Source organism: Bos mutus, chromosome 12, assembly GCF_027580195.1.
Source record: "Bos mutus isolate GX-2022 chromosome 12, NWIPB_WYAK_1.1, whole genome shotgun sequence".
Classification (NCBI taxonomy): Eukaryota; Metazoa; Chordata; class Mammalia; order Artiodactyla; family Bovidae; genus Bos; species Bos mutus.
Window position 1 is genome coordinate 79,668,239 of NC_091628.1, and position 15,883 is coordinate 79,684,121.

Genomic DNA, 15,883 nt, shown 5'->3' on the forward strand with positions numbered 1-15,883 from the left:
AATGCCAGTCAACGTTTCTAGACTCACAGAAGCATCATCTATGACTTTTAGCAACTTTTCTCAGAGGATTTGCATTTCTCACTTTTGTTTGGTCTTCGGCAGTGACTTACTGGGCTTGGTGACTTACCTGGACTGGGTCATGATCATCGTAACCATCTGCTCCTGCATCTCCATGATGTTCGAATCCCCCTTTCGAAGAGTGATGCACACACCTACGTTGCAGGTACTGCTGCCCTATCAGGTCAGCAGAGAAACACTGACCTGTGATTTTTGCATTCGTGGTGACCAGACTGCCTTCTGACCATTTCAGATTGCCGAGTATGTGTTTGTGATATTCATGAGCATTGAGCTTAATCTGAAGATTATGGCAGATGGCCTATTTTTCACTCCGACCGCTGTCATCAGGGACTTTGGTGGCGTAATGGACATATTTATATATCTTGTAAGTCTTCTGTTAGTTCCTAAATACAAAATGGAATGATTTTGTCAAATTGCCTGCATTTCTTGGTACAAGAGTGAGATACGTGAGTCACAGAGGTTCAGCTGCCATAACTGAGTTCTTAAGTAGAGTCACAGTCTATTATAGGCAGATAAATGGCTTGCATGTAAAAATCTAAATAAAAAGCATTAAAAATATTCATGGATATGGTTCAGATACATCAACTACATTCATGTGTACAAAAGACATGCATTAATGATGTCTAAGATATCAAATCTAGTTTGCATGCCACAATTCTTATGGCACCTGTACTAAAAAATAACTACATCATATAATTGATCAGTGAGTCGCTTATCACTGAAAATAAATAGAGTATGGTTGGACCACTCTTCCAATTCCAACACCAGGAATAAAATAAAATACCAGGCCAAAGAACGTAACCATTCAACTGTCTGTTTAAACTAAATGAGGTGGGGGGCGGAATTTCCTGGCAGTCCAGTTGCTTAAGACTCAGCACTTCCACTCCAGGGGGCATGGGTTCCATCCCTGGTCAAGGAACTAAGATCCCACATGCCGTGCAGTGGAGCCACCTCCCAAAAAAACTAAATGGGAAAACCACAGTAGAGGACTCTAAGAAATTTCTCTTTCTGTTTGTCCAAGAAGGCATGAAATCAATGCCTTTTCCAACACAACAAACAAAATTATGACTGTTAGCATGTAGCACGTTTAGATCATTAACAAAATAGTAAGTATTCAGTCGGAGAAGGCAATGGCACCCCACTCCAGTACTGTTGCCCGGAAAATCCCATGGATGGAGGAGCCTGGTAGGCTGCAGTCCATGGAGTCACTAAGAGTCAGACACGACTGAGCGACTTCACTTTCACTTTCCACTTTCATGCATTGGAGAAGGAAATGGCAACCCACTCCAGTGTTCTTGCCTGGAGAATCCCAAGGACAGAGAAGCCTGGTGGGCTGCAGTCCATGGGGTCTCACAGAGTCAGACACGACTGAAGCGACTTAGCAGCAGCAGCAGCAAGTATTCAGTCAAGTGTGAGGTTTAGTATCCTTGATCAAAGGAATTTCTATCCTGCTGATGTCTATAGAGCCTCCAGTGTATATGTTGAAAGATGGGGGCAGGATGTACCTATGTCCCCACACCGTGGGTGTGGGGACCCCTATTTCATTCCTGCAGACACCTGACGACTTCTTTGGGGGCTGCTCACAGGTCTGGATCGAGTCCATAGAGCTGAGTTACATGTCTTAATACGTCCAGTGAACACTTGTCCTACATGACACATGAAATCTCTGCTAAAGGAAACTTGTGGCCAGTTAGCTCACCATAAACGTAGATAGTAGAGGATAAATTGCATAAATTCGGGAGGTTATTTTTTTCCCTCCAGGTGAGCTTGATATTTCTTTGTTGGATGCCCCAAAACGTGCCTGCGGAGTCTGGAGCTCAGCTCTTACTGGTTCTCCGCTGCCTGCGACCACTGCGCATATTCAAGCTGGTGCCTCAGATGAGGAAAGTTGTTCGAGAACTTTTCAGCGGCTTTAAGGAAATTTTTCTGGTATGTTACAGTCACCCTTTGCTTCTGGTCACATGGTCTAGCTCTTACTGTAGCAAATGAAAGAATGAAGTGAGTCTTGCTCATCAAGGTTCAGTCTACCGTTTTGTTTACTCCAAGAGGATTATAAAGGTACTAGAAAAACACAACACATATTCAAAGACTTGACACCTGGATGCCTCTGGCTTATTAGTGTATTTAATTCATCCAACATTTATAGTAAATTAAAGGGAAGCTCTCTGGAAAGTGCAATGGAAGGAGAATCCGAAGAGCTAGTACTGTTGACACTTCCACTCCTAACTCTTGAGCCTAAATTCTATGCTGGGTTTTAGTTGCTAAATCTGGAAATTAAGAATAAAATTCAACACTATCAACTTCACAAGTGATAATAGGAGTTCACAGGTCTGGGCTCATAATCTCATTTTCTGTGTCCCCACACTCATATAGCACAAAATTTCACCTTGATCTTTGGAGTGTTAACATAAAACAACTCTTCAAAACTGTAACACACAGGTGTGCCTTACTTTAAGTAACCTCAATACACAGTTATGAATACTCAGAAATATGATTGAGAAGAAAATATAATTCTTAATTGAGCAAATAATTGATTTAGGGTCTTTTAAGAGTAGAACCGCAGATGAGGAAGAGCCTCTTTGCTCACAGTCTGTTAAAGAAGAAGCTTTGCCTTATAGGGGAGGGAACACAGGATTCTTTTCATTAAAGTTGAGTTCTGCGTGTGCATGGAAAACATGAATTGACTTATATAAGCTTGTTTTGTATCTTGCTTGCTAGAGACACACCTGTAGTGAGAGAACAGCTGTAGCTGGGGTTGATTCTAAAGTATTTTAAAGACAGGCTATTATGATCCTACAGGCAGACATTCATAGATGCTAACATTTTTTCAAAAGCTGTGTTTAAAATTCAATTTTGTTTTGTTTGCACTACAACCATAACACAGAGGCTTTTCCCACAGCTGGAACTGAGGGAAAACAGAAGCACAGTGAATTTTCCTGACAGCAAACGTGCGTGCATCTTTCAACCCTGATAGGGTTTAGCAAATGGTCTGTCTGAGTCTTGATGCAGAGAACGGCTCTGTGTAATTTTGGTGTCTCTAAGAGATCTGTTTAGATGATTCGGCCAGCACAGATGAGTGGTGTGTTCAGCGTGTTTGCATCTTTCTCTGCTGAGACCAAAACAGTCATCCAGCAGAGGGCGCGGCAGCCACCCACCAGATTTGCTGTTCAGGAATGTGTGATCTCACACCCTCTGTGTGCGGGGCCTTCGCACGGCCTCAGCTCTGGGGCCCCCAAGAAAGCGAAGCCACAGTCCCTCTTACTTAGGCCCTGCTAGCAGACATATGAATCCATTTTTTGGGAATGGGGGAAACAGAATTATTTCACCATTTTTCCTTTGTTCCATTCAATAAAATAAAGCAACGTGTTGATTTCAAAATCAGACAGGTCCAACTCATATCAAAAATACCTTAGCCTGTGTTCTTATGTGAAAGTCATGTGTTTTTATCCTAAAAATGCCAAACCTGTTAATTTCCTCTTTTTAACCTTACAGTCAGGTTAATTGAATGACCTGTGGGGGAGGCATTAAAAGATAATATCCAAAGACTGTGAATATTGTCCCATGTTTTCTGAAAAGTCCTGTTCATATCAGTGCTCAAACCAAACCTATTATAAATGTATTACTAAGAGATTTGCTATCTCACCCATTTCTTCCAGGTCTCCATTCTCTTGCTGACCTTAATGCTAGTTTTTGCAAGTTTTGGAGTTCAGCTTTTTGCTGGAAAACTGGCCAAATGCAATGATCCCAACATTATTAGAAGGGTAAGATGTCCTTTCTGTCTTTGGGGATGAAAATCCGGGACGTTTACCATCCCTGGGTAACCATGTACAGAGGCTCCCATGAGAACAGAACTCTAGGGATACTCTTTCCGTGGACTCCCTTTGCAGAGGTGTGTCTCTTCCAGCGGGTGAAGGTTTATAAGATGAAAACGCATCTCAGATGCGTCCTCCTCAATCCTACTCTCCTCACCTATTCCAGAGTCCAGCCACTATTGACGTCTTCGGTGTAGACACCCCAGATTCCATGTGAAAACTTTCCTTTAGTTCTTCCCTAACTGAATCCTGCCTCTGCAGTGACCTGACATTCATATTAGCAAACAGCACCCTCCCCCCAATATAAAAGGCAAAGTTTGACTTCCGCGCCTTCTTATGACTTATCCATTCTACATTCCTCCATTAGGAAGTCAGGACCCCGCATTATCTCTTTACTTCCCACAGTCTCCCCCATGAAAACAGCTAAGACCCAAACTCGAATGCTCTTGATTCTACTCTTTTCTTTTTTGTCCATGCCACAAGGCTTGTGGAGCCCTAGTTCACCAACCAGGGATTGAACCCGGGCCCCTAGCAATGGGACCACGGGGTCTTAACCGCTGGACTGCCAGCAGTTCAATTTCAATTTTGTTGAAATTGACCGCCAGGGAATTCCCTCTATTCATTTCTTTCTCTTTCCTTGGCCGATGTTCTGAGAGAAAGCTGAAACAGCCCCCGTACGTCAGTAGCTGAACGTAATGAAATGAATGTGTTGCATGTTGAATAATTCAGACAGCTGCCCTCCGAATGACGATGCGAGGTCTCACGTTTCTTCTGTCCTGTGTCCCCACCCTTTGCCGTCTTCAAAGACATCTCTGTGTAGCTGGCAGTTAGGAACAGAAAACCATCTCTTGGAGGACAATGGGCTGAGCCTGGGAGTAGCACCTCTGACTTCCCTGCTCCCCATGTCCCACTGGAAAAGGTGTACCCTCCCTGGGCTGAAGGGAACCTATGGTGTGTAGTTGAGTGGTGTATTCTGTAGACAAGAGGGTAGACTTTGGTTAATAATTAGCCAATCTCTGCTGCACAGCCCTCTGTCCCATTCTCTTAGAATCCTGCCAGCTGTTACAAGTAGGTTAATGGAGTGAACCCAGTTCTGCTTATGTATAAACTAGCAAGAGTATTTCCTCTTCCATCCAGGTAAAATAATGCCTTAAGTCCATTAAAACATGCTACCAGAGCTGACTGTACTACTTATTTCCGTATTTCCAGCAAATATGGCTATCTAACATAGATTTTATATTACTGTAACCACTGTTACATTTTGAGACTTCTGATTATAAAGTTTACTAACTCTCAGCCATGAAATTAAAAGACACTTGCTCCTTGGAAGAAAAGTTATGACAAACCTAAACAGCATCTTAAAAAGCAGAGATATCACTTTGCCGACAAAGGTCCATATGGTCAAAGCTACGGTTTTTCCAGTAGTCATGTACGAATGTGAGAGCTGGACAATAAACAAGGCTGAGCACTGAATTGATGCCTTCGAACTGTCGTGTTGGAGAAGACTCTTAGAGTCCCTTGGACAGCAAGGAGATCAAGCCAGTCAATCCTAAAGGAAATCAACCCTGAATATTCATTGGAAGGACTGATGCTGAAGCTCCAATACATTGGCCACCTGTTTTGAAGAGATGACTTATTGAAAAAGACCCTGATTCTGGGAAGAATTGAGGGCAGGAGGAGAAGGGGGCAACAGAGGATGAGATGGTTGGATGGCATCACCGACTCAATGGACATGAGTTTGAGCAAACTCTGGGAGATAGTGCAGGACAGGGAAGCCTGGCTTGATGCAGTCCATGGGGTTGCAAAGAGTTCAGACACAACTGAACAGCAACTGAACAGCAATCATAAAGCTTAATAGCTCTCAAATCATTATAAGATAAAGGTAACATCTTTGTCCAGATACGTTATCAGTCATGTTAACATGAGATTTTCAGGAAGAGGCGTAGCAGAAGAGACAGGCTTAGGTCAGGCAGACCTTAAGTTGTTCCACAAGGTTGCTGCTTCCTTTAAGTCCACTCCCCAGAGGTTCCGGGAACTTTGATAAACATGAGAAGACCTAAAAGAAACATGGTAAAAAGGTTATGGTGTACCAAACAGGCTAAATGAAGGCAGTAATAATGAGCTGATGCATTAGTCCACGAGCTCATGTAAGGAAGGCAGGGTTATTTTAGGTCCACCCTGAATAGAGGCCAGAAAGATAATAACTACTTTCAGGATGAATCTTGTAGAAATCTTGGATGACTCAATAGAGTAATAATGGCCTAAGAGCCTCAGCCCAAAAGGTGGTGACTTGTGTAGGGGTCAAGGAAACACGGTGGACGGACAGACACACAGATACCACAAGGCATGTAACCTTTTTCCCAGAACAAAGATGCCTGTGTGGAAAGCTCATAAGGAAAGTCTAAGAAAACTTAGCCTTTACAAAGGCCTTTGAGAGCGAGCAGAACAATTGAAAAGAAATTGGTGTAGCGAGACACAGTCTGGGTCTTTGTAACAGAACGAGTTCTTTTCTCGTCCTCACATAAGACGCCAAGGTCAAGTGAGCCAGTGGTTGAAGGGGATATCCAAGTTCTGCCTTGGATCTTCCGTTCACTTTTATAAAAGAAGAGACAAACTCAAGGGAAAGAGGGAACTACATACCCCCAACATCTGGATCATAAACTCGCATTTAAAGGTCATGACGCTTGTGCTGTTGATGCCGTGTTTCCAGCTGGAATCATGTAACATGTGATGTTTGATGGCTGGGTTCTTCCACTTGGCATCATGTCTTCAGGGTTCATCCATCGTGTAGCATCTATCAGTACTGCATCATGGTTATGGCTGAGTTATATTCCATTGTGTGGCTATACCCCATGTGTTTATGTATTTGTTCAGTGATGGACATGTGAATTGTTTCCACCATTGGGCAACTATAAAGAATGCTATTTATGATGATAATGATATAAACACTCGTGTACAACTTTGCATGTGGATATATGTTTCATTTCTCTTGGGTAGATATCTAGGAGAAGAGTTTCTGGTTCATACGGTAGCTCTCAGTTTAATCATTTAAAGGACCTGCCACACTAGTTTGCAAAGTGGCTTCACCAGTTCCCATCCACCAGCAGGGTTTGAGAACTGTAGTATAAGGATTAGAATTCCTGCACGTCCTCATCAAAGCTTGTCATTGTTTGACTTCCTGATTACAGCCTTCTTTGTGAGTAAGAAATGGTTTTCCATTGTGGTTTTGATTTCAATTTCCCTCATGACTAATGGGGGCTTCCCTCATAGCTCAGATGGTAAAGAATCCACCTGCAATGCAGGAGACCCTGGTTCAGCCCCTGGGTTGGGAAGATTGCCTGGAGAAGGAAAAGGCTACCCACTCCAGTATTCTGGCCTGGAAACTTCCACGGACTATATAGTCCATGGGGTTGCAAAGAGTCAGACACAACTGAGCAGCTTTCACTTTCATGACTGATGCTGCAGAGTGTCTTTCATGTGCTCGTTGGCTATGTGTATCTCTCCTTGGAAGAATGTCAGTTCACTTGTTAATACTGGCCACTTACTAAACAGTCTTAGCATCAACTTTCACCTGCTTATCTCTGAAGTCTTTATCACTACTAGCTGAGTCGCTGTGCACATCTGTGTTATTAGATAGAAGACCTCTGTTGTTCTGTATAAAAAGTGTACTGGATGCTTGGGGCTGGTGCACTGGGACAACCCAGAGGGATGGTATGGGGATGGAGGAGGGCGGAGGGTTCAGGATGGGGAACACATGTATACCTGTGGCAGATTCATTTTGATATATGGCAAAACCAATACAATATTGTAAAGTTAAAAAATAAAATAGTAATAAAATTTTTTTTAAGTGTTGCTGATCTTTTATCTTTTCTGAATTCATTTTCTAACCAGATTCCTCTCTTCATCCTTTTATTTTTTTCCCCCTGTTTTAGGAAGATTGTAATGGAATATTCAGAATTAATGTGAGTGTGTCCAAGAACTTAAATTTAAAATTAAGACCTGGAGAGAAAAAACCTGGATTTTGGGTGCCCCGTGTTTGGTAAGCATATCAGAAAAATATCCTGAAAAATGCTATATTTGTCAGCATCAGGGTTTCCAGCCCCCCCGCCAATTTTATTGAGAAATAATTGCCACATGTCACTATATAAGCTTAAGGCATACAGTGTGATGGTTTGATTTACACGTATTGTAAAACGATTACCACAGTGGGTTTAATTAACAGCCATCATCTCTTATGGGCTTCCCATGTGGCTCAGCTGGTAAAGAATCCACCTGCAATAAGGGAGACCTGGGTTTGATGCCTGGGTTGGGAAGACCCCCTGTAGAAGGGAAAGGCTACCCACTCCAGTATTCTGGCCTGGAGAAGTCCATGGACTGTATAGTCCATGGGGTCGCACAGGGTCGGACACGACTGAGCAACTTTCACTTTCACTTTTCATCTCACATAGACCCAGTAGAAAGAAAAAAACAGTTCTCTTTGTGGTGAGAACTCAGGATCTAGTCTCTTATCAGCTTCCCTGTGTATCATACGGCGGTGTTAACTATAGTCCCCGTATTGTACATTACAGCCCTAGGATTTATTTTCCTTAAAACAGGAAGTTTGTACCTCTGCCCACCTTCCTCCACTCCCTGCCCCGCCCAGCCATCCCTGCCTCTGGTAGTCATGAGTCTGATCCCTTTTTTCTATGACTTTCGTTGGGGGTCAGTGGTTTCGTTTTGCTCCTTTGGAGTCCACATATACGCGCTGCTGCTGCTGCTGCTGCTGCTGCTAAGTCGCATCAGTCGTGTCCGACTCTCTGCGACCCCATAGACGGCAGCCCACCAGACTCCCCCGTCCCTGGGATTCTCCAGGCAAGAACACTGGAGTGGGTTGCCATTTCCTCCTCCAATGCATGAAAGTGAAAAGGGAAAGTGAAGTCGCTCAGTCGTGTCCGACTCTTAGCGACCCCATGGACCGCAGCCTACCAGGCTCCTCCAGCCATAGGATTTTCCAGGCAAGAGTACTGGAGTGGGGTGCCATTGCCTCCTCCGACATATAAGTGCTAGTATGCAGTATTTGTCTTTCTCTGTCTGATACGTTCACTTAGCATAATGCCTTCTTGGTCTATCCATGTTATGTGTAGGTATCTCTAGTATAAGGTTTTAAAGCAGCATAATATGGCATGAAACTAAAGAGTTACTTAAAAGTAATGCAAGGCAAAGCACTGCATTACAGTAGGATGCAAAACTGCAATAAAGTAAGTAAGAGAGCAAGTAATACTCTTAAGTCCCAGATCGCTTCGTGAAACTAATGAAATCACTGCAAAATCTTTCCAATAGCTTAAAGTGTGTGTCTGAATTCACACTTTAAAAATCAGTGAGACTTACAGAAAAGAAGGAAATAATGCCATCTGCAGCAACGTGGATGGACCTAGAGATTATTGTCCTAAGCGAAATAAGTCAGAGAAAGACAAGGAACATGTACTATCCCTTAACTGTAGAATCTAAATGAATGATACAAATGAACTTATTTACAAACCAGGAATAAACTCACAGGCATAGAAAACCAGCTTATGGTTACCAAAGGCGAAAAGGGAGGGAAGGATAAATTAGAAGTTTGGAATGAACAGATACACACTACTGTATATAAAATAGATAAATAACAAGGACGTGCTGTAGAACACCGGGAACTATAGTCAATATCTTATAATAGCTGTAATAGAAAAAAATCTGAAAAAGAATACATATATTCTATATATAGAGAATTACATATAGAATATATTATAGAGAGAATTATATAAAGAATATATATGAAATATTTTATATAGAATTATATGTAAAATATAGAGAATATATATGCTATATATATAGAAATCACTTTGCTGTACACCTGAAACTAACACAATTGTAAAGCAACTTTACTTCTATAAAAATAAATTAAAAAAATTTTAAAATTAGTGAGGCTTCAAAGAAAAAGATTTTCTATCAAACTTGTTCAGATATTAATTGTTACTTAAACCAATTTTTAAAATTTTAATAATGTTAATCAAATCAAAACTAAGCTCATCCTGACTTCATATCTTTAAGGAAGATGTTCTCATATGATGTTCTCATAACAGTTGTAGAGAAGCCTGAATCATAAAGCTAGTTCAATTTTAAAAACCCATTTCCTTTGAAGGATTTTGTTATTGAAACCCTGGAAGGGAATAATCAGTAACACGATTGTATCTGTCTAAAAAAAATTTTTTTTTTTGAAAATAAGTTTTCAAAGCATTTACATCAAAGCCGGAAGTGCCTGGTACCTTTGTTCTCATCCGTTTTCCTAACAACTATGAATGGAATCTCTCAGTCTGCTTCACTGATACACTGAGGGCTCTGTCAGCTTCATTTGTCCTTTTAAATCCTTATCTGTTTTCTCTTTATTTCATTTTTACCTCTTAGAATAATGAGTGAACCACAGCAACTGCTCTGTTTTGTCCAATTGATGTTCTCTACTAAATGTCAAAACCCTTTAAAAGGAATAGCGTTTCACCCAGTTATACCCTTAGGACTCATTATTACCTGCTTTGGCATTCCTATAACATGAAATTCACTTTCATAAACAATTCAATACAATTTATATTGGTTTTTTCTAATACCAAAGAACTATGGGAAAAGAGATTAATTTCGGATATAAGGCTTGAGCATGGGTAGAGAAGTATATAGCACATGGGAATATCTTTATCCCAGTGTTAACTGGAAAAGCCGTCTAATTTACATTACCATAAAAAATTAAAGAAGCACAAAACGTTTATTTTGTTGTGAGATTAAATCTCATTATTATACCTTAAATAATTTATTTATATCAGAACATCAGTTTTTGTTTTTGTTTTTTCCCCTGCTGTTTTGCAATTTTGGCTAAAGTCTCAAGGCTGAGGTCACTAGAAGATAAAATATTCTGACATTTTAAAAAAGACCAACTAGCTCAATCCCAGGAGAACTTACTAAAACATTATCCACGTCCATCCCCCAGCTTCTGTAAAGGAAACCACTGCACTCAAAGATGATGTTATGGTAGTGAATGAAGTCAAGAGCAGAGAGTGCTGTGCTTCAGCTCCCATCACCATGGGGAAAGGTGGTGGGTGCTCCCCACCCAGGTCAAGTGAGCACTCCCGGGAGGACCAGCTGCTATCAGAGATTGGCATGGCAAGAAGAGAGGCTGTTGCAGGCAAGCTGCTTCTCGCCAGCTGGCAGGACAAGGTAGTCTGGTGTTTGTGGAGGTCCATGTCATCCCTACAGGAGGGCCACCTGACCTGAGCCTTCTTGGTGGAAGCCTGCTGCACAGGGCCGTGTGCCTGTGCGTCACACTGCTGAGCCCACACGCTGCAACCAGGGAAGCCCGGGTGCCCTAGAGCCCCCGCTCCACTGCAAGAGAAGCCACTGCAGTGAGGAGCCTGTGCACTGCAACCAGAGAGTAACCCTGCTTGCCGCAACTGGAGAAAAGCCTGCACAGCAAGGAAGACCTAGCACAGCCAAAATAAAATCATAATAATAAACTCATTAACTAAAAGAATATATGAGATATTAGTAAAGCCAACAGATCAAGAGAGAATTACCCCTGAAAAGATAGTTTGAGGACTTCCCTGGTGGTCCAGGGGTTGGCTCTCTGCCTGCCAGTGCAGGGGGTGCAGACTCGATCCCTAATTGGGGAGCTAAAATCCCACCTGCCTCGGGGCCAAAAAAACTAAAACATAAAGCAGAAACAATATGGTAATGAATTCAATAACGACTTTGAAAATGATGCACATCAAAAAGAAAAAGAAAAGATAGTTTGCTACTCGTAGTTCCTGGTGGAGTGGAGGGGGGCATACGACATCACAGCGGGCCGCGTGGGGAAGCACCAGGTGAATCGGCAGGCAGAGATGGGGAGAGCTGGGGCAGGGAGCCTTTACTGTGGCTTCCCTGGGAAGGGACATGTGAGGCAGGCGAGCAGGCTGAGGGATGGCCGGTTTGAATAGTCTCAGGGGCTCTGGGGCATGCACGCTTGCATGCTAAGTTGCTTTAGTCATCTCTGACTCTTTGCCACTCCGTGGACAGTAGGCTCCTCTGTCCATGAGATTCTCCAGGCAAGAATACTGGAGTGGGGGAAAAAAAAAAAAAAGAATACTGGAGTGGGTTGCCATTTCCTCCTCCCAACCCAGAGATCAAACCCCTGTCTCTTGAGTCTCCCATGTTGGCAGGCAGGTTCTTTACCACTAGTGACACCTGGGTCTGGAGCATAGATGCGTCCAGAGTGCTCTGGTCCCTGGCAATGGGGTGCTGAGGGCAGGCGGATGGTGGCCCCGAGTATAAAAGCTGGATACAGGTGGTGGTTGGGGTGTGGACTCTGGGGTGGTTGGTTTGTATTTGGGGAAAAAAAAAAAAAGGCCTTGAAAAGGAATCTTCCTGAGTTGGGGGATGGTGATGAGGGAGACAGGAGGCCAGGAAGGGTAACTCAGACGTTTTATCCGATCGTCCAGAACAACATGCGTCCAGCATCTGTACGTAGGACAGGTGTTAAAGGACCAGGTTTACGATTAAAACGTGGAATATTTCTTGGGAACACAAAATTGAGCTTCATGAAAGAACAGTGACTACTGAGAAGAAAGGGTCCAGGGACAGAGGCCAGCAGAGTCAGATACACAAGACGGGAGCCCATGTCTCTAAGTCCAGCTAATCCCACCCTGTCTTGTAAGAACCAGGTGGTCACCATATGGGAGGAGTGGACCAGAGTGGCCGGCCTTCTTTTTCTATCCTCAGACCACATGTCAGGCTTGAGCTGCTGAGAGTAGGATCCTGGTACAGATTTGAATGGAGTAGGAATTTTAGACTGAGGCTCATCATATAGTGAAAAGTGGCCAAAAATTTTTAGAATCTCCCCAAGTGGTAAAGAACCTGCCTGCCAATGCAGGAGTCGTGGATCCAATCCCTGGGTCAGGAAGACCTCCTGGAGTAGGAAATGGCAACCCACTCCAGTATTCTTCCCTGGAAAGTCCCACGGACAGATGAGCCTGATGGGCTACAGTCCATGGGGTCTCAGAGTCAGACATGACTGAAGTGACTTAACAAGCACGCATGTAAGATGTCAGGAAGGGAATAGAATACACTGGAAGATAGTGTTGGGAGGAGAGTAAACTATTTCTGGTAGTACCCTATGGTGTTCACACTGTTCCATAAAACCAGCTCTCTATGATTTTAAAATCAGCTAATTGAAATATAATGTTTTATGGAGAAGGCAGCGGCATCCCACTCCAGTACTCTTGCTGGAAAATCCCATGGGCGGAGGAGCCTGGTAGGCTGCAGTCCATGGGGTCGCTAAGAGTTGAACACAACTGAGCGACTTCACTTTCACTTTTCATTTTCATGCATTGGAGAAGGAAATGGCAACCCACTCCAGTGTTCTTGCCTGGAGAATCCCAGGGATGGGGGAGCCTGGTGGGCTGCTGTCTATGGGGTCACACAGAGTCAGACACAACTGAAGCGACTTAGCAGCAGCAGCAGCAGCAGCATGCAAGTTACTGTTAAGGACTTCAAGTTCAATGGCATTTTAAAAGCATAAACAGGGAGACATCTCTTGACATTATCACAATAGTTATTTCCCATTTGTTCAGAATATAATAACTTGGGTGAGTTTTAGCGAAATATAAATTTTTCATCAAATAAATGTCAACTTGTAACCGTTAAAGTTTTCACATATTTTCTTTCTCTAATAATCTCATCAAGAGTTAGCAGCTGACATTTTTGTAATTTTATATTGACTATGATTAAGAAAATAACTTATATCAGAATTGGGCTAGAGGAATGTTTTTATAATTATAATTAGGATATAAATATGCAGTAGCTAATTCAGGAGGCAGTCTGGTTTCTGCATTCTCTCTTCAGATGAATACATTCATCTTCTTCTGAATCACTTAGACTTGATGAGATAAAAATTACCTTGGTAAAAAGGATTAAACGTATATATTATAAACATTGTATATTTTGTTTTAAGCAGAGATCTGGGACTTAGGAAAATGAAATGCATGAAAGAGAAGTCAACAAAGTGCTCAGTTTTGCAATAAATATATTTACTGTTTACTCTTCTCCAGGTATTACGCTGTCACTGGGGACAAGCTATGATCTCAGATCCTTAAAACCTTGAAGTCTAGTGGAGAACAGGAAATAAAATCAAAATGGTTTAATACAACTTGCTGAGGTTTTAATGCTGCATAAATAATCCCCTAAATTCACCGGAAGTTCACCAGAAGTTTACCTCTAGGCAATTTCAGATCACACGGTGATATATTCTAGGAGAAAGAGATCAGATGTCTGTGGAGTCTAAGCCTCCAACAATTTGGGTATGCTCTCGGAGAAGGCAATGGCAACCCACTCCAGTACTCTTGCCTGGAAAATCCCATGGACGGAGGAGCCTGGTGGGCTTCAGTCCATGAGATCGCCAAGAGTCGGACACGACTGAGCGACTTCACTTTCACTTTCTAAGAAAAAGAGTGTAAAACGGCGTTGCGCTGTTAAATTTAACAGAAACGTTTGAGTATGCAAACTCACTTCCCTGGCCCTTCCTGAATCTTAGAAGGGGCCTTGGCCAAGGAGGGGCCTTGAGGCTTAAGTTTCTTGTTTGTTTTTTTCATTGTTTATTCAGTTCTTTCTGGCTGTGCTGGGTCTTCCTTGCCGCACGGGCGCTTTCTCGAGTTGCGCTGCATGGACTTCCAGTTGCAGAGCACCGGCTCTAGGCACGTGGGTTCCGTAGTTGCGGCGCAGGGTCTCAGTTACACCGCGGCGTGTGCGATCTTCCCGGATCAGAGATCGAACCAGTGTCCCCCGCACAGGCAGGCGGATTCTTAACCACGGGACCACCAGGGAGGTCCCGAGGCTTAAGTTTTCAGTTTTAAAGAAACTGATTATCAGGGTAAAGATAATAAAAGGCTGGTGTATCAGCCTTGGATTCTAAGGTAAGGAGAGGCGAAGGGTGCAGTGGCAGGAGAAGCACCTAACCCAGACTAGACTGGACCAAGGAGAAGGACCGAAAAGAGAAGACACTCAGTTCACTCCTGAAGGGTGGATAGGAATGAAGGGTGGATAGGAATTAGGCGGGTGGAAGGGGGAGGAGCCACGGGCAGGTGGGAGGGAGGGGCGAGGCAGAGGTTAGCCGGTTGCTGGCTGAGTGAATTCAGAGAGCTGTTACCAAAGAGCAAGGCAAAAATGGAAGCCTGCATTCCAAGAGGTGCAAGTTTCGGATGTCTTTAGAGTAAAAGGCAGAGATGTGTCAGATAACCAGGTACCATTCTGGACGGCACCATTCGCAGCATCTTCACATCCCAGGGCAGAGGCTAAATTCCTCTCCTCCAAGGCATCTCCATGTTCCCAGGGGAGAACAACTCTCCTTATCATGACCTGGGATCCTTGGAGCATTTGTCACCAGGGGGTACAAAACTGACCAGATTGTGAGTCAGAACTGATTCTTCATTTCCTGAATTGGATGGACAAGATTTTGCTGCTGTTCAGTCGCTAAGTCGTGTCCGATTCCTTGTAACCCAGGGGACTGCAGCACGCCAGGCTTCCCTGTCCTTCACTATCTCCTGGAGTTTGCTCAAATCATGTCTGTTAAGTCCATGATGCCATCCAACCATCTCATCCTCTGTTGACTTCTCCTCTTGCCCTCAGTCTTTCCCAGCATCAGGGGATTATAAGCTTTTAGAAATTAACCAGAAAAGAAAACAAAAGGACCACAGAAAAACTGACAGTAATGGATTGTGCTTGGGATTTGTTGAAGTCCTCTGTTGGTGAGGTCTCAAACTTTCCAATTTTAGTATCAGAAACACAGCATAAACAGATAGCTTATATGATTGAAACTGAGACTTTTTAAATGTTATTTAGTCTTCCAGTGATTTAAATCTATGATCTTCCATTCTATTTTTCTTGTTTTAGCCTAAAAGTATATTTTAACGTATTCTAACTTCTAAAAGATTCAGAATATAAAGTAGCTTGGGTTGCTGCAA

At 43.0% G+C, this 15,883-nt stretch overlaps 1 protein-coding gene across 1 annotated transcript in view; it reads left to right on the top strand.

Moving 5' to 3' along the window:
* NALCN (sodium leak channel, non-selective) overlaps positions 1–15,883 on the top strand; it is a 286,838-nt gene that overhangs the window by 238,104 nt on the left and 32,851 nt on the right. Inside the window, exons 23-27 of the mRNA XM_005899261.3 lie at positions 103–223; positions 311–442; positions 1,840–2,007; positions 3,735–3,839; positions 7,823–7,929. Coding sequence (XP_005899323.1) covers positions 103–223; positions 311–442; positions 1,840–2,007; positions 3,735–3,839; positions 7,823–7,929 — 633 coding nt within the window. The remainder of the gene's footprint in view (positions 1–102; positions 224–310; positions 443–1,839; positions 2,008–3,734; positions 3,840–7,822; positions 7,930–15,883) is intronic.